The sequence below is a fragment of the Pelobates fuscus genome, chromosome 2, assembly GCF_036172605.1.
Source record: "Pelobates fuscus isolate aPelFus1 chromosome 2, aPelFus1.pri, whole genome shotgun sequence".
NCBI lineage: Eukaryota > Metazoa > Chordata > Amphibia > Anura > Pelobatidae > Pelobates > Pelobates fuscus.
In genome coordinates, this window is record NC_086318.1 from 18,638,590 (window position 1) to 18,664,113 (window position 25,524).

The 25,524-nt window shown below is 44.7% G+C and overlaps 1 protein-coding gene across 2 annotated transcripts in view; it reads right to left on the reverse strand.

Moving 5' to 3' along the window:
- EPHX2 (epoxide hydrolase 2) overlaps positions 1–25,524 on the reverse strand; it is a 210,929-nt gene that overhangs the window by 94,779 nt on the left and 90,626 nt on the right. Inside the window, exons 2-5 of one of the 2 annotated variants that reach the window (XM_063441977.1) lie at positions 11,357–11,369; positions 11,193–11,302; positions 3,015–3,099; positions 1,306–1,465 (exon numbers count right to left, since the gene is read on the reverse strand). In XM_063441977.1, the coding sequence (XP_063298047.1) occupies positions 1,306–1,465; positions 3,015–3,099; positions 11,193–11,296 (349 nt within the window). In that variant the 5' untranslated portion in view covers positions 11,297–11,302; positions 11,357–11,369. Of the gene's footprint in view, positions 1–1,305; positions 1,466–3,014; positions 3,100–11,192; positions 11,303–11,356; positions 11,378–25,524 lie in introns of those variants that run through there. The other variant, XM_063441976.1, reaches the window with a different exon arrangement.

The following is a 25,524-nucleotide window of genomic DNA, read 5'->3' on the forward strand; positions in this document are numbered from 1 at the left end:
AGAACATTTTTCCAGTTTGGCTATTTTGGCCTTAATTTTGAAATTCACTTTAGTGAATAAACCTGTTTGAGTAAACTAGATATCTCCGATCCCCCCCCCCCCCCCCCCGTGCACCCCTCCCGCAGGGCTGAAGGGGTTTCCTACGGGGAAAAAATGACGCTGGAGGGACGTCCAGCGTCAGATAACGGACCAAAAGTCCATTAGGATTCCGGAAGCACCCACAGTGGCTATCTGGCAGAAAACCACAGAGGGCAGACTTAGAGCTGCAATGTAAATGTTTAACATTGCAGCACCAAGTGCAAAAGGGTCACATCCTCCAGACCACTTCAATTAGCTGAAATGGTCTGGGTGCCTACAGTGTCATTTTAACCAAGGAGAGACAGGGAATGTTGCCCCTTCAATAAGTCTTTTGAATATTGAAATGCATTATGAGGTTACCACCACACTATGAAACAAGCTACGTCCACTATGCAATGTATGAACAACATTATACAAGAACATAAAACAAGTGTTAATTTCACGGATTAAAGTACACTCCAAGAACCATAAACACTATTGCGTGCTGTAGTGGTTATGGTACCAAGAGTGCCCTGACTCCCCCCAATGTGAGGATTCAAGTGACTTAGTAATGGTTTGACTTTATACCGGTGTTGTACTGGGCACTGGTCCAATGTAAACTCTGCTGTAAACTCTCTTCATTAAGCTAAGCCTGGCGGCCCAGGTATTCGCTCATTGGCTGAATGTGATTAGCTGACACTTTCAGCACTGCAGGGCTTAGCTTAGGAGAGTTCATGGATGTTCCTAAGCGGGGGCTTTCAGTTCTCCTTCCGGCAGACAGGAGTTATGGAGCGTCTGACCCCATGTTGTAAGAAGTTAATCTGTTACTAAACAGTTTGACTCCTTACATTCGGGGGCACCAGGTCACTCCTGGCACTGTAAATTCTAAGGCACGCTGTAACAGTTACGTTGTTTGGAATGTTTATTTACAGCATGCAGGTTCCAAGTAGGAGAGAGACCTGTATGTGTAATAAATTACACCACACTTTTTCCCATTTCATGTGCACAATGTTAACAGGTTTTGCTATAAAAAATAAATTATATGAAGAAAAAAACTCTATATTGCCCCTTGAAATTTAATATCTCCCACAATGCATTGCCAGCCAAAAGAGGATTTGGTTCTAAAACAGCCGAGAAGCAACCTGTTGGTTAGTCATACCTGAATGAAAGGCATGACACGCAAGATATCTAAAATTACCTAACATGCATGAAATTCACAGCCACATTTTCCAATACATTGTTCCTCACCATGGTTTCTCAGGGTCACGGCGGCTTCCAGCATCGGTTTATTAATTCCTCCTTCCTCGTACATGCCATGGAAGGCCTGCTCCAGTGAGAAGGATTCTGGGAGAGCGACGCCGGATTCTTCAGCAGAAGTCTTGCAGTCATTGTTTAATTCAGTAATTAACTGGAAGTAGCAACACTTAATGAAGTTATGAGGGCTATATATGCACAGATTTTTTAAACATTCAGAAAATATTTATATAAGCAGATTTTAAAATATAATATGCATCCAAAGTAAATATTTAAAACAAGTTTTCATGATCTTCAAGAACCAAAATGTAAGTGTCCTCTAATTTTGTTTTTGGCTCTGGCTCCCATGTGCACAGACAATACATCGAGCCAGCTTTTGTAATGTTATGAGATCCTCTTGCTCCTGTACTGAAAACAGCTCAGTAATATTTACTATGTATTTATTCATAGACATCCCTTAGTTATCTGCTGATCTGACCATGCTATGTCAGTCAGCATTTCATGGTTCTCTGCGCATGTACACATGGAAAGCATACACATTATGTAATCGATGGGAATGTTAAGCAATAAGGAATGCATAATGTGCGTGCGTGCGCTGTGTTTTTTTTTGGTTTTTTTTAGATGAAGTGGTCTGGGTGTCATTAGTGCCCCTTTAAAGGAGCACTCCAGGAACCATAACCACTACAGCTCGCTCGCACCTGCCTCCACTACGATCTGCTAAGAGCAGGAAGTTCCTTATCGAGAACCTGTGTTAGCTCTCCTAAGCCTTGCAATGCTAATTAACTGAGAGTAATCAGTTGATCTTCATCCTTCAATAAAATGAGTACCAACAAGCTGGGTATTATTAATATCTAGACCACAAGACATACTTTGAAAAACTTACATCACGGTAGATGTACTTTTAATAATGGGATATTATTAGTAAACGTAGTAGCAGCAGAGGAGTGATGATCAGACTTTAGTTTAGTTAGAAAAAATAATGAATCTTTCAAGTTCATTCTCAACTTATTAAACTGTGCTACACATTATGATAATCTGATTAAACTTAGAGGGACACTATAGTCACCTTAACAACTTTAGCTTAATGAAGCAGTTTTGGTGTATAGAACATGCCCCTGCGGCCTCACTGCTCAATCCTCTGCCATTTAGGAGTTAAATCCCTTTGTTTATGAACCCTAGTCACACCTCCCTGCATGTGACTTGCACAGCCTTCCATAAACACTTCCTGGAAAGAGAGCCCTATTTAGGCTTTCTTTATTGCAAGTTCTGTTTAATTAAATATTTTCTTATCCCCTGCTATGTTAATAGCTTGCTAGACCCTGCAAGAGCCTCCTGTATGTGATTAAAGTTCAATTTAGAGATACAATTATTTAAGGTAAATTACATCTGTTTGAAAGTGAAACCAGTTTATTTTTTTTTCATGCAGGCTCTGTCAATCATAGCCAGGGGAGGTGTGGCTAGGGCTGCATAAACAGAAACAAAGGGATTTAACTCCTAAATGACAGTGAAATTGCAGGGGAATGATCTATACACTAAAACTGCTTTATTTAGCTAAAGTAATTTAGGTGACTATAGTGTTCCTTTAAATATACTTTGTGTCAATGGAACTAAAAACCGGTTGTGTATCATTTCTTGAATAATTTGAAGTTGGTCTCTATTTCACCTAGAATCTCGCTTTATAAATGATAGTAAGATCAGATTACCTTAGATAGAGGAATCTGTCCTCTTTCAGCCTGAGCAAAATATCCATCTGGACCATTCTTCAGAAACACACTTGGAAGAAATCCTCTGTTAATAAAACAAAACAATTACATTTTCACACAAACAAATAAAAGATTTGTATTTATTTTTTTCAATGCAGAATTACCCAGGCAAGCAGATTTGTCATAATGGACCTGTAATCAATAATATCTATATATTGTGCCAGCAAAGATACTACTAGCAAATGTATACATGTATAGATGAAAAAGATGCTTGTACCTTACAGAGTTACTTCAAGTGTTATAACCACTACAGTCCGCTGTTAATGAGGCACACCATTTAGCAATGGTTTGCCCACTTTCCTGGGTCTCTGCTGGGCTCTGATGCTCCCTGGAGGTCCAGTGGCATGCTTCCTGCTGCAAGTTGCAGAAGCTGCGGCAGTCGATATTCATTGGCTGAGAGCGTCAGCTGACCACTCTCAGCCAATAACTAATTTTGTGCAAGCAAAGTTGCACAGAATTGACATTAGCCTGCATGGCACTTTAGTTACCGGGGTGGCTGATTACACCCCTATGAAAATGGAGTTACACCCCTCTTAGTATGTGCAGCATTTCAAAAAGAAAAACACTTTACTAAAGTGGCCATGATGCTTGGAGTAATCCATTATCCTCCAACAGTGAGGACGCAAATAGACACAACTTTAGTGCAGGCTTGTGCATATTCCTACCCCCAGATGACAGACACAGCATCCACTAATTTCATGCATTGAGAACTGTGGGATCCCGTGCACCGGACTTGAGAGTGGGACAGCAGACGTTTTGAAAATGGCAGTCAGATCTCTCCTTGGATCAAGAAGCTATTACTCCACAAATTAAGGGTCACCAGAACCACTGAAGCTTACCGTACTTGTTCTGGTGTCTGTCTGTCTGTCCCTGTAGGGTTTTTTAGAGAAAAGGCAGTGTTTACATTACTGTCTAGTAACATCTCTAGTGACAGTCACGCAGACGGCTACAAGAGGTGCAAGACTTTCTTTCAGCATCTCCACACTGCATGGAGATGCTGAACACTACCCATAGAGATGCACGGATTCAAAGCATCGCTATGAGGAGATGCTGACTGGCACAGAGAGGTGTTTTGCCGCACACGTGGAATACCCTCCCAATGCTTTTCTTATGAGAAGTCTGTCCATTACTTAGAACTGTGAATGACTGAGAGGCTTGGGATACCGACAGTCATTGCTTTTTTTCTTCCGAAGAAAAAATCCCCAAACAGCAGTTGTGAATGTAAAAAAGAGTATTAGAAGTAAGTCTGGAACTTGCCCCCAATTCTACAACAGCGATTTAACAAAGTAGTCAGTTAAGCATCTAAAAAATGTAAAAAAAAGTTCCTATGTCAAAATTAAACAGGTTTGTATTCTTAACGCTATTGTGTCCCTTAAATTTTTGAACAGGAATGCACTATTTTTGCTATGTGACCTGTAACTTCAAAAAAATATGTGAAGATCCTAGGTATTTGGGGTATTACAAAAATCAGGACAATGGGACGAATCAATAATCACATATATGTCATTAGCTACATTAGCTGTCTGCAAATTATAACAAGCAAAGCTGTGAAAAAAAGTATTTTTTTTTTCGAAAAAATATACATATTTTTTACATGCGTCTTTTACAAGAGTTCTATATTTCTGATGGGTATAAAAAGAAAGTCTTAAAGGACCACTATAGTGCCAGGAAAACAAACAAACTCGTTTTCTTGGTACTCAAGGGTCAACCTTAGGGTCCCACAACCGCCGGGCTGAAGGGGGGGGGGAAGGGGTTAATCACTTACCTTTCTCCAGCGCTGGGCTCCCTTGGCGCTGGGGACTCTCCTCCCTCTTCCGCCAAATGCGCATGCGCGGCAAGAGCCACTTGCGCATTCAATCAGTCCATTGGAAAGCATTACTCAATGCTTTCCTATGAACGTCAGCGTCTTCTCACTGTGATTTTCACAGTGAGAAGCGCAGAAGCGCCTCTAGCGGCTGTCAATGAGACAGCCACTAGAAGCTGGATTAACCCTATTGTAAACATAGCAGTTTTTCTGAAACGGCTATATTTACAGCTGCAGGGTTAACCCTAGATGGACCTGGCACCCAGACCACTTAAAGGAACACTATAGTCACCTAAATTACTTTAGCTAAATAAAGCAGTTTTAGTGTATAGATCATTCCCCTGCAATTTCACTGCTCAATTCACTGTCATTTAGGAGTTAAATCACTTTGTTTCTGTTTATGCAGCCCTAGCCACACCTCCCCTGGCTATGATTGACAGAGCCTGCATGAAAAAAATAAATAAACTGGTTTCACTTTCAAACAGATGTAATTTACCTTAAATAATTGTATCTCAATCTCTAAATTGAACTTTAAATCACATACAGGAGGCTCTTTTAGGGTCTAGCAAGCTATTAACATAGCAGGGGATAAGAAAATCTTAATTAAACAGAACTTACAATAAAGAAAGCCTAAATAGGGCTCTCTTTACAGGAAGTGTTTATGGAAGGCTGGGCAAGACACATGCAGGGAGGTGTGACTAGGGTTCCTAAACAAAGGGATTTAACTCCTAAATGGCAGAGGATTGAGCAGTGAGGCTGCAGGGGCATGTTCTATACACCAAAACTGCTTCATTAAGCTAAAGTTGTTTAGGTGACTATAGTGTCCCTTTAATTGAGCTAAAGTGGTCTGTGTGCCTGTAGTGGTCCTTTAGGTTTTTTTTTTTGTTTTTGTTTTTTTGTGGGGGGGGTGGTTTAAACAGTTCAATAAGGTAAAAACAGTTTGGCATGAAGTTATTAGGTTTAATATGAGATATGAGTTCCCAAACCGACTTCACTCATTATTACTAGAGGAGTCATTATAACAATGTAGTTTGCACAGTTAAGGTAGAGTTGTCAGGATATGAGAGGGCAGGGTTATAGAATAAAAAGGTTTCTCCAGGCACCATGATCACTTCAGTGATATGAAGTGGTCATGGTGCCCGGAGTGTATATGTGCAGTGTTTCACTCTAAAACGCTGCACATACCCTAGTTTAACCCCTTTGTTATCAGGGATGTAACTCCACCTTCTGCAGTGTCATTGGGGTTTCACAAGCCAACTTAGAACTAGAGTTCCGGCCTGGATAATGTAAATTATTTGCAAATTTGGATGCATGTAATCTAATTCATTGGCCGATAGTTGTCCGCTGATGCTAAGCCAATAAATGAGTCACAGAATCAGCATCCAGCTTCTGCAGAAGACGAATGTCATAAAATCTCCTTCAGTGGACCCTCAGGCCCGGACTGGCCATCGGGCAAACCTGGCAAATGCCCAGTGGGCCGCGACTGCCATGAGTTGAAGCCGACTGGGGAGATCAAGGGATCTTGCCCCAGTCAGTCAGTAGCCCCATGCCCTACTCTTACAAAGCAGCCCCTTCCCCCCTCTCAGCCAGCACCTCCACATCCCATCTTACACCCAGCATCCCCTCGTCCCCCCTTCTTACACCCTGCCGCCCCATGTTCCCCTTTCACATTCTAGATCTCCTACCCCCTGACACAACATTCCCTATTCTCTCTCCAACACACATCCCCTATACTACACGTGGGCTGCCCTGACAAGCATTAAACAGATATGCCTACTTTAGAGAGGCAATCAGGTCATTGGTGATGTTACAACATGCAACCTCTTAGGACGCGGCCCTCTTAGGGCTGCTCTGCCTTTAACCCCTTAAGGACCAAACTTCTGGAATAAAAGGGAATCATGACATGTCAGACATGTCATGTGTCCTTAAGGGGTTAAATGTCCGGGCTGAATTTATGTCCCAGTCCGGCCCTGCCTCAGAGACCTATGCAAAATATGTAAAACCCCTTGAAGATGACAGAGGTGCTTTAAAAAGGAATATACTAATAGTTACAGTATACAATGTCTATATTTGGTGTTTATATTGTTTTGGTATTTGAATTCACACCTTTGCTATGATAAAGTTATTTTATTGTTTTATTTTTTAAAATTTTTACTCTAAATGGGTGGCAGCGTTCAGAAAATTTAGTGAAGGTAAAAAACAGTTAAATTTAATAAAATAGACACAAAAAAGCTACCTGAGCTCTTTCAATTAGGTGAAACAAAATTATTTTGATGTATTATGAATACAATTAGATATGATTTACCCACAGACATCTCAATAAATGTACTCATCAGTATGAGGCTTTTCTGCGCCTATGAATCACACAGGACTCAGTGTAATACAATAACAGTCAAGGTAGCAATACACCCTATGCACATCCCATGGGGTATCTTGGCAATCACTAAACTAGGGGGTAACTATCCTGCAGGACTCAGGGCATTAAAATAACAATCAGGGCACTGTTACACCTTCTAGATAACCCATCTCTGTGGCAGATACCAGGACGGTACGTCTCTATGGTAGATACCAGGACGGTACGTCTCTATGGTAGATACCAGGACGGTACGTCTCTATGGCAGATACCAGGACGGTACGTCTCTATGGCAGATACCAGGACGGTACGTCTCTATGGCAGATACCAGGACGGTACGTCTCTATGGCAGATACCAGGACGGTACGTCTCTATGGCAGATACCAGGACGGTACGTCTCTATGGCAGATACCAGGACGGTACGTCTCTATGGCAGATACCAGGACGGTACGTCTCTATGGCAGATACCAGGACGGTACGTCTCTATGGCAGATACCAGGACGGTACGTCTCTATGGCAGATACCAGGACGGTACGTCTCTATGGCAGATACCAGGACGGTACGTCTCTATGGCAGATACCAGGACGGTGCGTCTCTATGGCAGATACCAGGACGGTGCGTCTCTATGGCAGATACCAGGACGGTACAACTCTATGGCAAATACCAGGATAGTACAACTCTGTAACGGATCGCCTGGCACCCCGACCGGGTACCTCCGTTAATGGATGCTCCTAGTGCTTCCTGAGGACTCCAAGCACTCTGGCAGACACCACAATCACCGAATCCGAGAAACCTTTTAAATTCTCCCAAGCATATGAATGCTGTAGACCGTTGAATAGGAACCATACGAATAGGCTTGCACTCCTAGCAGTCAACTGGAACAGCATGCAATAAATCCTCCCCCCCAATAATGAGACGACACATCACTTTGAGGGTAAAACAGGAACTCTGGACTGGCTCATCCAGCCCGGCTTTTATTACAATAATACACATACAGTCCACACCCAGGGGGAGGCATAAAATATCCAATCACATACATGGTTCAGCCCACACATCCCCTCCCCTCAGATAACATTAAACCCAATTATCCGGTACACCTTTTCAGCCAAGTTCTGGATGTACCCCAAAACCCGGGGGTACACCTTTAAATCCAGCATCGCTGGATAGCCCTTATTCAGGGGGACAACATATTCAAAATTCAAGTCATTCGGATGAACGGTTCGTGAGATATGGGGTTCCAAAGATTTGACCGACCGCATGGGTAAAGTATCCGAAAACAGTTCCATGCATTTTGGCCCTGCGGTCAAACAAGGGAATGAAAACAGACGAATTGCCTGTGTTATAGAGCCTGGAGAGGGTTTGAATGAATTCCCTTGTTTGTGGGGTTCTTTCTACCGAACGGCGGGTCATTCGGTAGTTTCTATACGAATTTCTGGAAGTATGGAGGTCTCAGCGGTGTTTGCCTAGTCAAGTGTCCGATTTTAGTTCCAGACACTCGACGGCAAAACACCGCTGTTCGGTAGTTTAAGATGGCCGCCGCCACGTGTTTGTTTCCCGAATGGCGGCCACCCAGAGGACAAAGAACACATTACACTGATTGCCAATTACCCGTTTGCAACATTGTTGCAAACTGTAATTGGAGGCACACTTATTCCTGGGTGGTCGGGTTGTTCGGTAGTTTCACTCAATATAATGAATGGAGTGATTCTACCGAACAATCAGTTGAATGCTGCATACATATCCCAGGTTAAACTCAACACATAAATACATATGTAACATTAAAGGCAGTATACTGGAATATGCTCCACAGTCTTAAAGGGACAGTAGTCCCAAAAGTCCCAATATGTCCATCGCTGATTTTAAAGGGCCAGTAGCAGCAATGTAAAGTACAATATGCCCCAAATAACCCAGGGGCCATAGTCAGCAGGTAGGAGGCTAGCAAACAGGCTTCTCCAGGGTCCAGTGGCGAGGTTGGTTTCGCCACAAACTCTATGGCAAATACCAGGATAGTACGTCTCTATGGTTATGGCACATACCAGGACAGGACATCTCTATGGTAGATACCAGGACAGTACATCTCTATGGTTATGGTAGATACCAAGACAGGACCTCTCTATAGTATAATCTCTATGGTAGATACCAGGACAGTACATCTCTATGGTTATGGTAGATACCAGGACAGTACGTCTTTGGCAGATACCAGGACAGTACATCTCTGTGGCAGATACCAGGACAGTACATCTCTGTGGTTATGGTAGATAGTAGGACAGGACCTCTCTATAGTAGAATCTCCATGGCAGATACCAGGACCGTGCGTCTCCATGGCAGATACCAGGACCGTGCGTCTCCATGGCAGATACCAGGACCGTGCGTCTCCATGGCAGATACCAGGACCGTGCGTCTCCATGGCAGATACCAGGACCGTGCGTCTCCATGGCAGATACCAGGACCGTGCGTCTCCATGGCAGATACCAGGACCGTGCGTCTCCATGGCAGATACCAGGACCGTGCGTCTCCATGGCAGATACCCGGACCATGCATCTCCATGGCAGATACCAATATAGTACATCTCTATGGCAGATACCAGGGCAGTACATCTCTATGGCAGATACCAGGGCAGTACATCTCTATGGCAGATACCAGGGCAGTACATCTCTATGGCAGATACCAGGGCAGTACATCTCTATGGCAGATACCAGGGCAGTACATCTCTATGGCAGATACCAGGGCAGTACATCTCTATGGCAGATACCAGGACAGTGCGTCTCTATGGCAGATACCAGGGCAGTACATCTCTAAGTACAATATGCCCCAAATAACCCAGGGGCCATAGTCAGCAGGTAGGAGGCTAGCAAACAGGCTTCTCCAGGGTCCAGTGGCGAGGTTGGTTTCGCCACAAACTCTATGGCAAATACCAGGATAGTACGTCTCTATGGTTATGGCACATACCAGGGCAGTACATCTCTATGGCACATACCAGGGCAGTACATCTCTATGGCAGATACCAGGGCAGTACATCTCTATGGCACATACCAGGGCAGTACATCTCTATGGCAGATACCAGGACAGTGCGTCTCTATGGCAGATACCAGGATAGTACATCTCTATGGCAGATACCAGGGCAGTACATCTCTATGGCACATACCAGGGCAGTACATCTCTATGGCACATACCAGGGCAGTACATCTCTATGGTAGATACCAGCATAGTACATCTCTATGGCAGATACCAGGATAGTACATCTCTATGGTAGATACCAGCATAGTACATCTCTATGGCACATACCAGGGCAGTACATCTCTATGGCAGATACCAGGGCAGTACATCTCTATGGCAGATACCAGGATAGTACATCTCTATGGCAGATACCAGCATAGTACATCTCTATGGCAGATACCAGCATAGTACATCTCTATGGCAGATACCAGCATAGTACATCTCTATGGCAGATACCAGCATAGTACATCTCTATGGCAGATACCAGCATAGTACATCTCTATGGCAGATACCAGCATAGTACATCTCTATGGCACATACCAGGGCAGTACATCTCTATGGCAGATACCAGGGCAGTACATCTCTATGGCAGATACCAGGATAGTACATCTCTATGGCAGATACCAGCATAGTACATCTCTATGGCAGATACCAGCATAGTACATCTCTATGGCAGATACCAGCATAGTACATCTCTATGGCAGATACCAGGATAGTACATCTCTATGGTAGATACCAGCATAGTACAGCTCCAGCCTGCAGCTCTCCTGCTGTTTAAATGGAGATCCCATGATGCCGCGCGCGGGGCACTGGTGACGTCAGAGGGCTCTTTGCTCGCTCTCTAGCAGTCACTGGACGGGGACCCGGAGTGGCCTACATTTCCCGGCATGCCCTGCTATCCGCAGACAGGCACGGGGCCGCTGGGAGTTGTAGTTTAGCGGCGGGTTGGCTTGTTAGCGCTTACCTGGGGAGGTGCAGGGATTCCTCCAGCCGCTGGAAGACGACCTGCAGACCGGGGGTGAGCAGCACCCCTCCCAGGTCAAACAGCACGACTCGCTTCCCGGACATTCTGTCCTCACACCCCGGGCTATCTCTGACTGACTGCACCCACCCCGGGCTATTACTGACTGACTGACTGCCCTCCCTGAACCCGGGGCACCCGATCCTCACACTGTGGGCTGCTTCCTGATTGGTGCTGTGCGGGAGGGGGCGGGGCTGCTGTCACTATACTGACAGGGAATACAGTAACACTCACTGAATCACTGCCCCTCACTGAGTGCACACTGACACACTGAATCACTGCCCCTCACTGAGTGCACACTGACATACCGAATCACTGCCCCTCACTGAGTGCACACTGACATACTGAATCACTGCCCCTCACTGAGTGCACACTGACATACTGAATCACTGCCCCTCACTGAGTGCACACTGACATACTGAATCACTGCCCCTCACTGAGTGCACACTGACATACTGAATCACTGCCCCTCACTGAGTGCACACTGACATACTGAATCACTGCCCCTCACTGAGTGCACACTGACATACTGAATCACTGCCCCTCACTGAGTGCACACTGACATACTGAATCACTGCCCCTCACTGAGTGCACACTGACATACTGAATCACTGCCCCTCACTGAGTGCACACTGACAGCTACCACTCACTGAGTGCACACTGACACAGTGACAGCTACCACTCACTGAGTGCACACTGACACAGTGACAGCTACCACTCACTGAGTGCACACTGACAGCTACCACTCACTGAGTGCACACTGACACAGTGACAGCTACCACTCACTGAGTGCACACTGACAGCTACCACTCACTGAGTGCACACTGACACAGTGACAGCTACCACTCACTGAGTGCACACTGACAGCTACCACTCACTGAGTGCACACTGACAGCTACCACTCACTGAGTGCACACTGACACAGTGACAGCTACCACTCACTGAGTGCACACTGACACATTGACAGCTACCACTCACTGAGTGCACACTGACACAGTGACAGCTACCACTCACTGAGTGCACACTGACAGCTACCACTCACTGAGTGCACACTGACACAGTGACAGCTACCACTCACTGAGTGCACACTGACAGCTACCACTCACTGAGTGCACACTGACAGCTACCACTCACTGAGTGCACACTGACACAGTGACAGCTACCACTCACTGAGTGCACACTGACACATTGACAGCTACCACTCACTGAGTGCACACTGACACAGTGACAGCTACCACTCACTGAGTGCACACTGACAGCTACCACTCACTGAGTGCACAGTGACAGCTACCACTCACTGAGTGCACACTGACAGCTACCACTCACTGAGTGCACACTGACACAGTGAGAGCTACCACTCAGTGGTAGCTCTCACTGTGTCAGTGTGCACTCAGTGAGTGGTAGCTCTCACTGTGTCAGTGTTCACTCAGTGAGTGGTAGCTCTCACTGTGTCAGTGTGCACTCAGTGAGTGGTAGCTCTCACTGGGTCAGTGTGCACTCAGTGAGTGGTAGCTCTCACTGGGTCAGAGTGCACTCAGTGAGTGGTAGCTCTCATTGTGTCAGTGTGCACTCAGTGGGTCATAGCTCTCACTGGGTCAGTGTGCACTCAGTGGGTCATAGCTCTCACTGGGTCAGTGTGCACTCAGTGGGTCATAGCTCTCACTGGGTCAGTGTGCACTCAGTGAGTGGTAGCTCTCATTGTGTCAGTGTGCACTCAGTGAGTGGTAGCTCTCATTGTGTCAGTGTGCACTCAGTGATAGCTCTCACGGTGTCAACCTGACCGGTTGGCCTCACTCAGAGCAGACTATGCAGAAAACTCTGCTGAAATTCTCTGTGCATGGTTTTAGTACACGGACACTATCCAGCACAGTGCAAGCAATTCTAATGATGGAGATAGCAGGAATCCAACCCGGGATGGTGAGACCCGACTTGCATTTGTTTTGGATGTCCCTATTTTATACTGTCTTTTTAACTTGTCTGTTCTTGCGAATGAGCGAGGACATTCAATCACAAGTTCTAGGCTGACTAAACAGCTCGAGGAGGATTTCTAACACTTGTGACTTTTACAAATCTCTGCAGTTCACATGATGCCAAGATTCTGTGTGTGCAGAGTTCCAACATATAGAGTTTACCCTCTCGGCTTCCAGAAGTGCCATTAGCAAGCATGGAACAAGAGTTCTGTGTGTTTAACGTGATCTCTGTCTCCAACATCACGCTGGTGACAGGCGCCATAGTGGCACAGACCCTCCCTCCATGCCACCCATGCCCTCCCCTCAGCCCACTCTCCCCGACATCCGTGCCCGTCCAGCAAAAGAGAAGGATTGGGCTGCAGGGAGAACTTGACAGTGCCTCGGCTCTGAAATGGAGGGACGTTTTAGTTTAAATTTAATTTTATTACTCTAAATAAAAAAGTTTTATGAAAACAATGTTTCTGTTTGGAGTAACCCTTTAAAGGCAAAAATTATCACAACTGTAAGGAAAAAAAAAAAAAAAAAGCTAGCCTGTGCCTTTGACCTACAGTGATCAAAAAGTCAGTTATTAGCATAACCTTTACTCTGGATTCTAACCATTATTATTCTTTGAAGAAAAAAAATAAAGATTTAAAAGAACACGCAGTTGACAATAAATATAAGGTCAGAGGGCGTGAGTTGAGCACAAAAAAAAATGGCTTGTTTAACCCCTTAAGGACCAAACTTCTGGAATAAAAGGGAATCATGACACGTCACACATGTCATGTGTCCTTAAGGGGTCAAATTAGTTTTTGTTAAATAATCTACAAATGTTAATATTAATAGGGATATTCGATGGAAATTTTTTAAAGAAGTTAGACAAGTAATAAACATAAAAACACATCAAAGAAAGTGTACAGCGCACTTATGTGGTGATAACGTGAATTAAACTGACTATTGTCTGAGTGATGTATGGTATATCTGTGTTTTACCACCACCTACCTATCACTATAAGGATTCTTTCAAATGGAGCTGTGAAAGACTTAAAGGGAAACTCCAGTGCCAGGAAAACAATACGTTTTCCTGGCATTGGAGTGTCCCTCTCCCTCCCTCCCACGCCCCAATCCCCAGTTACTGAAGGGGTGAAAACCCCTTCAGTCACTTACCTGAGGCAGCGGCGATGTCCCTCGTCCCTGTCTCCTCCTCCGCGCCGCTCCTCCCAGTCATTCCGTCGGCCGGTGGGCAAGACTGATCCCGCCCACCGGTCGAGGAGACCTAATGCGCATGTGCGGCAATGCCGCGCATGCGCATTACGTCTCCCCATAGGAAAGTATTGAAAAAGATTTTCAATGCTCTCCTATGGGGAAATGAGCGACGCTGGAGGTCCTCACACAGCGTGAGGACGTCCAGCAACGCTCTAGCAAGGAAAATCTTTGCTATGAAGCAGGAAGTGCCCTCTAGTGGCTGTCTAGTAGACAGCCACTAGAGGTGGAGTTAACCCTGCAAGGTAATTATTGCAGTTTATAGAAAACTGCAATAATTACACTTGCAGGGTTAGGAGTAGTGGGAGTTGGCACCCAGACCACTCCAATGGGCAGAAGTGGTCTGGGTGCCTGGAGTGTCCCTTTAACACTCACTTAGGGCCAGGCCCGGACTGGCCATCGGGCACACCGGGCAAATGCCCGGTGGGCCGCGATGGCCGTGGGGCCGAGGCCGGCAGGGGAGATCACAGGATCTCCTCGGCCGGACGCTGCAGGGCCAGCGCTATCCGAGCGCCGGCCCCGCTGTGTGTCTCCATGGGCCGGTGGGGAGATCAAAGATCTCCCTCACCGGCCCAGAGACACTGTTAAAGGCGGCCGCCCGGGGCTGAGGAGTGAGGGAAGCAGGAGAGAGGACCGGCGGAGCTCTATCCAGCAGCTCCGCCGGGTCCTCTCGCGAGGTCTGAGCGTTGCCGCGGTAACCGCGGCAACGCTCAGATCTCGCGAGAGTGAACTCTAGCCTGCAGGTTAGAGTTCACTCTCACCACTGGACCACCAGGGAAGGAAGCTGCGGAAAGAATCCCCCCTCCCAGGCCTGATGTAAGAAGGGAGGGGGGATATTAAGCAACTGCCCCACCTCCAGCATGGCTGCTTCAACGCCCCCCTCCCCCCCCCTCCCAGGCTAAAGGTAGGGAGGGGGGGGGGGGGGGGATATAATTTTTTTTTTTTTTAATTATTAACAAAAAAAATATTTAAATGTAAATAAAAAAAATCACACTAACAGCCCCCTCACACACACACACACACATCACCCCCAAACACACACACACACACACACACATCACCCCCAAACACACACACACACACACATCACCCCCAGACACACACACACATCACCCCCAGACGCACACACACAGCACCCCCAGACGCACACACACAGCACCCCCAGACGCACACACACAGCACCCCCAGACGCACACACACAGCACCCCCAGGCGCACACACACAGCACCCCCAGGCACACACAGCACCCTCAGAGACACACAGCACCCAGACACACAGCACCCAGACACACAGCACCCAGACACACAGCACCCAGACACACAGCACCCAGACACACACAGCACCCCCAGGCACACACAGCACCCCCAGGCACACACAGCACCCCCAGAGACACACAGCACCCCCAGAGACACACAGCACCCTCAGAGACACACAGCACCCCCAGAGACACACAGCACCCTCAGAGACACACAGCACCCAGACACACAGCACCCAGACACACAGCACCCAGACACACAGCACCCAGACACACAGCACCCAGACACACACAGCACCCAGACACACACAGCACCCAGACACACACAGCACCCCCAGAGACACACAGCACCCCCAGAGACACACAGCACCCCCAGAGACACACAGCACCCTCAGAGACACACAGCACCCTCAGAGACACACAGCACCCTCAGAGACACACAGCACCCTCAGAGACACACAGCACCCAGACACACAGCACCCAGACACACAGCACCCAGACACACAGCACCCAGACACACAGCACCCAGACACACACAGCACCCAGACACACACAGCACCCAGACACACACAGCATCCCCCAGAGACACACAGCACCCCCAGAGACACACAGCACCCTCAGAGACACACAGCACCCTCAGAGACACACAGCACCCTCAGAGACACACAGCACCCTCAGAGACACACAGCACCCAGACACACACAGCACCCAGACACACAGCACCCAGACACACACAGCACCCAGACACACACAGCACCCAGACACACACAGCACCCAGGCACACAGCACCCAGGCACACAGCACCCAGGCACACACAGCACCCTCAGAGACACACAGCACCCAGACACACCCACACATATATATATATATATATATATATATATATATATATATATATATATACACACACATATATATCTATATAATAACCCTCAGTGAGTTAACAGACAAAGAAAATTAGAAACCTAGAATGTGACGGCAGATAAAAACACCCTCACACACAGCACCCCTCTTACATACACACACACTGCGACCCTCACACATACAATACGTCCAAATATATATATATATATATATACACACACACACACACACACTACAGCACCCCTCACACTGCACCACTACACACATTACGCTCCAGATACACGCTAGATCCCTTACCCTATATGCACTCTTAATCCTCTATACACACACACACACACACTCTCCTATACACACTCTGGGTCCTTTACACACTCGATCTCCTACACACACACACTGCACCACCTACACACACACTACATTCCTTGTCAGCAAACACATACAACATTCTCTAAACACACCCTCTCTACAACCCCTGCACACACTACGTCACCTATACACACACACTACAGCCCGTATGCACACACTTGCTACATCCCCTATAACACTATGCCCCCTATACACACACTCTCTACAGCCCCTAGCCACACATATTACACCACAAACACAAATGAAATTGACCTTTTTACACAATACCACACCACACTCTACACACACGCAATCCCACAAGCAGGCTCCAAACATATGCACCATACACTTTCCTGGCCCTTTTGTCCTCTGGTATCCCACTTGTGGAGTCACCAGAGACAATTTAAAAGCAAACACAGCGCAAGCATGTTATTAAATTTGCTTGCGCTGCGCAGAACAAATACAGGGCCTTTTTCTAATGCTAGAGCTCTTCAGTGGGGCTATGCGCATTGAACCAACATGCTCACTTTGAGAGGGGGCGTGCTTGTCATTAGTGATGACAAAACACACCCTCTCTGGCCCCGCCCCCTTCTTAGGGGGCCGCTCTGATTGAAAAATGCCCGGGCCTAATTTTGTTCCCAGTCCGGCCCTGCTTAGGGCAATACAGTCTGAATAAAAAATGAATAATAAACTAAAGGAAATCTTTATTTCTCCCACTCACATTTTCATCAGAATAAAACACTCCATTTATTAAAACAAATCAACAAATAAATAGGCAAGGTGCCGTATGAGGCCCTGGGGAGATAGCGCAGCTAAGCGGACAAGGGCACATGTAGGAGTGTGGGGATAGATGCGAGGGAGTGGTTTAGGAAGAACGTGTGGGTGGGATTATGTTCTATACCAGTTAGTGGGGGGTGGTCTTACCTCAGTGCCATTTTGGATTCGGGCCAGCAAACAGTTACCTGTCCTCCTGCTCCTGTTTGCCTGGGCCTGTAGTCTTCACAGCTTGAGGGATGGATGTTGAGGCAATCCTGGCGTCCCTCGGGGCTGCTGCAGCGCTGGATGGTGGCCGGCAACTGAGGGAGCAATTTGCACACAGTATATATATATATATATATATATATATATATAGTATATATATTCTTTTTAGCTTACTGAATATAGTGTATAACATTCTCTCTAGACATATCCGCTTAGCCTGAAGTTTTTATTTAAAAAAAATAATAAATTGTGCAGTTTTATTGAAGCCATGCAAATGCTCTAATGTTTTATTTTTTACTTTCTACAGCTGTTGTGGCTGGGTAAGTTTTTTTTATGTATTACTATGCACAACTAAAAGAATTATATTAAAAAAATAAATAAATAAGCGCATCCATAACACCACCTTCCTCCTGCTACGTCATGTCCGGCTATCTGCAGACTAATAAGTAGCCCCTTTAGCTTAAGACTCATTATCCATGAAGATCGGCGATCGTATTGCTTACCAACTGGACTATAAACCAGAAGTACTCCAGTGGCCATTTGTAATATTGGCATCCAACAATACATATAAGAATTGATGGGATAGATTAATGATAAAACCAAACAAGAGAAATAGATTGAAAATACCAATTAAATAATAATTCAAATGAGTATGTGAATACAACCAATATCAAATATTAAAAAAAACAACGATATTTAAAAGTTTTGAAATACAGGTTTCTAAGCCTTCTGGGGGATAGAGTTTCAAGTTCAAAATCCACCTCTTCTCCTTTTGAGGTGGTCTCTCTCTCTCTCTCTCTCTCTCCCCAGAATTTTTTCACTTTTTTAATTCATATAAAATTGATGGATTTGGGATCACTATTGGGTAAAATTAGCTGACACTGAATGGTTTAACATTTTATTCCTAATTTTTCTTACATGTTCTCCAATTCTCACCTTGAGTGCCTTAGTGGTCCTCTCTATGTACTGTAAGCCACAGTTCCCAGATTTTACCATTAACCTGACGACGTCAAGTCATGCTTTTATTACTGACACAGACGAGTATTATGCCGCACTTTATTTTTCCACAGCAGCAAAGAAAAAAAAAAATCCTTAACAGTGTAAAAAGACATCACATGTCCAAGTAACAAGATCAGCCAATCAACAACTCTTCTGTGTTATAACAGGCGGCGCCAAACCAACTACTTAGTCTTCCCGATAAAGATAGGACCAAATGATAATCCCCAGGTGCGGTGTGCCCCCTTATGAACGCACCGGCCCTGGGGATCATTATTTGGGGGGCGCTAGATTAGAATGACCGGCAGGAGGTGGGCGCACAGCACTCCCTCCTGCCAGTCACTCAGTGTAGCGTGGCTGAGCAGAGCAGTGCGTACTGCGGTACAGGAACTTCTGTTTTCTGTACCCGGCCAAACTTAAAAGAATTGCTCACTGAGTGAGCATTTCTTGTCAGTCCGGCCAGGTAGAGGAAACTGAAGCTCCTGTACCGCACTCCGCTCGGCCATGCTACAAAGAGGCAGGAGACACACCGGGGACCAAGAGGGGAATAGAGAAAGAACATTCGGGGGAGGAAGGGAGAGAATGGACACTCTGGGGGTGGGGGGAGAGAATGGACACTCTGGGGGTGGGGGGAGAGAATGGACACTCGGTGGGGGGGAGAGGGGGGAGAGAGGGGAGAATGGACACTCGGTGGGGGGAGAGAGGGGAGAATGGACACTCGGTGAGGGGGGGAGGGGGGAGAGAGGGGAGAATGGACACTCGGTGGGGGGAGAGAGGGGAGAATAGACACTAGGTGGGGGGGAGAGGGGAGAGAATGAACACTCAGGGGAGAGAGATACACATATATACACACACAAAACTATTATATTAATCATATATAAATAGTACTATGTTAATATAGAATGTTCATGGATATAATATCAATGAAGAAGTGTAATTTACTAACGTTAGTGGAATATTACTATGTGCTAGACACAGAAGACAGATAACACTAAGTAATTAATTTTACTTTAAAAAATACAAAGTAACGGAATCCTACAAACTCCATTGTATAGAGAGAGGTGAAGAGAGTTTAGGACGTGTCAGAAATCTAACGTATGGCGAAAACTCCAAACGTTCTGTCTGGCTGAAACCAAAGAAAATGCTTTGAAGAGTGACATGTCTTTGACGTCATCTTGATTATCTTTATGGTTACCTGTTCATCAAACACATCACGAATTCAGTTAACCCATTATACAAAAAGGTAAATGGACCCCCTGACAAGAATTTTCTGTGATGTAATTGCGCCAACTACTGTCCAAAATCTAGATGATAGTCTGTAGGGAAAGCACGCCCACAGTTCTTTATTGGTTACTATCAACTACTGATGTATAGAGAACTTCTTTAAAAATTAAGGACAAAGAAAGAGATTAAGGACAAAGAAAGGATTATCAGACTCTCACACTCAAATTCAGAGTCAGACTCATAAACTGAGGATGGACTCACACCTAACATCTAAAATCTGTCATCTGGAGCCAAAGCTGGACACACCTAATTCTTTGTATATTTTCCAACTAACACTTAACTTTGAAATTCTTTAAAATTCAGAACTCTTAAAACTTTCCAATTTCCCACAATTCTCATCATACTTGCATTCAAAATTCCTGGGACATATCTAAAAGTCTGATAGAAGATCTACAACGTAACTGGTAATTATGCTGGTTTTAATTTAATTAATTTACAAAAAAGTCTGGGTGGAAAGTCCTGTCCTCAGTCTGGAATATCCAGCAGGACCTCTTGAAATGCTGGAGCAGAGCTAGATGTCACACTGAAATTTTATTTCTCAAAGAGATTTATAAATCTATAAGAACCATCTTCCAGTTATATCTACCCTGCTCTAATCTCCTTTTGCACGGTAGGAAACATGAGAAATGTGCATAGTTAAAGGACCACTATAGTGCCGGGAAACCAAACTGGTTTTCCTGGCTCTGTAGGGTCTTTAGGTCCCCCCCCACCCTCAGGGTCCCACTCCCGCCAGGCTGAAAGGGAAGGAAGGGGTTATTTTCTTACCTTTCTCCAGCGCCGGGCTGGACTCTCCTCCCTCTGCAGACGTCATCTGCCACATGCGCGGCAAGAGCCGCGCGCATTCAATTAGTCCATAGGAAAGCATTTTCCAATGCTTTCCTATGGACGTAAGCATTTTCTTACTGTGATTTTCACAGTGAGATTTGCAGAAGCACCTCTAGCGGCTGTCAGTGAGCCACTAGAGGCTGGATTAACCCTCAGTGAAACATAGCAGTTTCTCTGAAACTGCTATGTTTTCAGCTGCAGGGTTAAAACTAGAGGGACCTGGCACCCAGACCACTTCATTGAGCTGCAGTGGTCTGGGTGCCTATAGTGCTCCTTTAAAGACACATATATGGATTTTCTTATAGACTGTTTTTAGAGGTGTTTTTTTTTTTTTTTTTTAATGCAGCTTAACAATACAATGAATTGGTAAAATTTGTATTAATTACCATATTTGACCCAAATTATTCTCTTTTGCATGTGTGTAGGAATAACACAATAAAGGTACACATCTGCAGGGTTATTCACCAGTCACCTGTCTGAATGGACACAATTCAGTAAAAGCCACCAAATTCAAAAGCATTGAGGAAATAATAATCTGTAATATCCACATGTGATATCTATATAAAGTATGGGAATTGGACATTTATCAATGACTGCATTGTGACCAAAGAGAACCTGAATGCATCCAGCAGGATGGACATTCACAAACTCACATTCACTTTTTTTTTTTTTTTTAAACTATCTAGAATACAGCAGGCAAATGGTTAATAAAAGAAAAAAAAAAGGTTAACTATGTTTCACGATGTGGCAGGTAGGGGCATGTCTCCCAAATATCTTAAATTTGTGATTGGGCAGCCACCCAATAGGCATGGTTTTATTGGGGGTGGACAATGTCCTACCCACCCTTCCTATCTTAGAATTAATGCATCTTCCTATGAGTAGGGGAGTCACCAGGTCTTCCCCCATAAATATTAGAGTTGCCCCCACTCCGTGTCCATGGATGGATTGTAGCATTTTTTTAGTGATTGGGCAAGTTACTAATTTTAAGTTTTTAGGAGACCTGCTCCCTCTTGCAGCATGACAGGTAGGGACATGTGGAGGTGATAAACCTCCATTATAGTAATATGGGGATAGTATTGACCCCCGTAAATTATTATTATTATTTTTTTTTTTCATGTTGCCACATAATTAACTCTTGAATGATTTTAATGTGTGCTCGATTTTAAGAAAAGTCTAAGCTATATGTTGGCTGCCACCACTAGCAGCCAGCTGGAAAATTGCTCAGTTTTTTTTTTCTCCAAACTGGGCCAGGATTTACTTCATTTAGTTTGGATTTCAGCCCTCTAGCTGAAATCTTAACCAAATTCAGCTCCATTCGGTGCTTGACTTCAAAATCTGGACATCGTTGCAATCCATCAACAATATTCGGATTTTGCAGTTTGTGATCCAAATGGCCCTGTACAGCAGCAAATTATTTTGCACAAATCGGACTTTAGTGAATAAACCTCCTAGTTTGATCATCTACCAATTCCTGCTTAATGTCTATGTCTATTAGTATATGCATGAAAACTAGTGTAATATTCTAATTTGCATTCATACATTTAATATAGCTTGGCAGCTGCTTCTAAGTGCTGCTACAAAGTGTATTTGGAGATATTTACTTTTACAGGAAATCTAGGAAAAGGTGTTGGATTTCCTGTTGAAAATTGATGAGGCATTTGAATTAGTTAGGTGTTTGCAAATAAGCAGAGGCCTACCCAGGTGTTAAAAATTCCTAGTGGGTGGTGATTTTAGGAGTATATAAAGGTTGTTGTCATTAGCTTGGCTAATAGAGCTTGGTTGCTTCATTTAAGTGTTGCTTCTAAGTGTCTGTGGTTGGAGATATTCTGGAGAGTTTTACAGAAGCTTCAACTGTCTAAGATTTGTGGTAAGAGTTTTCTTTTTTACTGTTGCAGGTAAGATTCATCTGTAGGAAAAGGTTACTGATTGCACAAGGTAAGATTCATCTGAAGATTCATTCAAGATTCATTCAATATATGACATAATATATATACTGGTATGTAAAGAAAGCCCTTCTTGTCGTGAAAAAAACAATATATAACTTGTATGGGAACCGTAAATGAGAGAGCGGAAAATTACAGCTAAACACAAACACCACAAAAGTGTTAAAACTGCTCTGGTCCTTAACGTACAAACATCGCAAAAACAGGCCGGTCCTGAAGGGGTTAAACATTCCTAGTGGGTGGTGATTTTATGAGTTATATAAGGGTTGTTGTCATTAGCTTGGCAGCTGCTTCTAAGTGTTGCTACAACGTGTGTGATTGGAGATAAACTGGAAGTCGTCTGAGGTACACAGAAGGTGGAAAAAGAGAAACAAAAAGTAAGATTTGTTTGATTTAACCTCTTAAGGACGAGTGACGGACGAGGTCAGTCACTCAGGGAAATGCGTTAAAATTAACGCCGCGATCGCGCAGTACCGGCGATCGCGGGGTTAATGCTGTTGCTGGGTCCCTCCGAGTCAGGGGCAGACCAGCAGCAGCAAATCCGGATATCCCAGCTCATGTGATTGCTGTGACAGCCAGTCACAGGGGTCACAATGCTGCTGGGATATCTGATCCGCCTCCCTCCACCTCTTGTGGGTTTGTGAAGTGGAGAGAGACGGATCGGTGCTACATTGTGTCCCAGAAGAAAAGTTAAAAGGTTTAAGAAGTTCCCAATCCCTTTCCCCTTTATTAAAAAAATAAAAAATAAATAACCCTTTCCCTGCTAGCAGTGATCAATATACAGGTCACAGTACTTTACTGTGATTTTTTTTTTTTTTTTTAATTTTATTTTTTTTACTTTCAAGGTTAAGTTTTTGGTTTTTTTTTTTTTTTTAACCCTAAGGGGTTAAATTTTATTATTTGATTTTATTAGTGTATGATTTAGTTAGTTGGGTGGGTGGAATTTAGTGGGAATTAGGGAATAAAAATTGTTATTTAGTTAAAGTTTTGTTAGCTTTGTTAACTGTATTTAACAATGTTCAGGAAGTATAGTGCAGAGGAGGCTTATGCCCTGTTAGCGGCCGACTCAGAGGCGACAGACGCAATCCAGACTCTCTTATCTCCAGGAAAGAGAGATGAAACCCAACCAGTGTGCCAGAATTTAAACAATTCTGTGCACTGACCATGTTAATGGGGCTAATTAAAAAGCCCGCAATTAGGATGTATTGGTCCAAACATCCTATTTGCAATACCCCCATTTTTGCTAAGACAATGCAGAGGGAAAGATATGAAGACATACTGCGGTTTATGCACTTTAGTGATAATAGCAAGTGCCCCCCAAAAGTTGATCCGCAGTATGATCTTCTATATAAAATCCGCCCTTTAATTGCCCACTTTAACCATAAATTTGCCACTATATATACCCCCAATAAAAACATTTCCATTGAGTCCCTCATGAAGTTCAAGGGAAGACTGGGATTTAAACAATATATCCCATCCAAAAGATCCCGATATGGGATCAAATTGTATAAACTGTGTGAAAGTGGCAGTGGCTACGTATACACCTTCGGTGTATACGAATGAAGGGATAGCCACCTTGATCCCCCAGGTTGCCCAGATATAGTAGGGACAAGTGGGAAAGTTGTCTGGGACTTAATAATGCCCTTACTTAACTACGGTTATCACTTATACATTGATAACTTTTACAATAGTATCCCACTGTTAAAAATGTTATACTGCTTCGAGACCGTGGCCTGTGGCACTATTCGAAAGACTCGCACAGGTTTCTCAAAGGCTCTGGCAAACAAAAAAATGAAAGGGGAGGATACAGCAGCTCTCTGCCATTATGAACTGCTGGCACTCAAATACAGGGACAAAAAGGATGTTTTCATCTTAACCACCATTCATGGTGAAAACACTCAGAGGGTCGCAGTTCGTGGCAGAGAGGAATGCAAATGAGTGCCAGTCTGCATACGGCAATATAATCTGCATATGGGCTGAATATATCCTTTCTTTCGTTCCAGTTTAACCTCATTACTGGGCTACTTGAGTGCCACACAAGGAGACCATCAGTGGAGCCTAGCAGAAGAATGGAGGCAGGTCACTTCTGCTTTAAGATTCCACCAACCCCTAAAAAACAAAACCCCCAGAAAAGGTGCAGGGTGTGTTACAAGAGGGGCGTAAGAGTTGAGACCAGCTATTATTGCCCCTCTCAGCCCGGCCTATGCATTGGCCACTGTTTTAAATTTTTTCACACCCAAGCCGAATAAGTAGACCAGTTTTGGGTTGTGATTTTTTTTATTTTTTTTTTAGTCATCTGTCTGATTGGTAACCGAATCTTGGCTTTGTCTCCCGCTTACCCTGTCTTCTCTGATCCTTGACCTCGGCTTGTCCTATCGTTGTTCCGTTTCTCTTTACTCCTTTGACCTCGGCTTGTACCTTGACAATTCTCTGCTTGTATAGCCCGGCCATTCTAAGGACCGGTATTACAAGTTTCTCTCTGTATTCTCTCTCTTTGTGGTCTGTCTGTGTTTTGGTTTTGGAATCCATGACAGCTTTGCCCGGGATGCAGTTTACCCCAACTATTCCCTT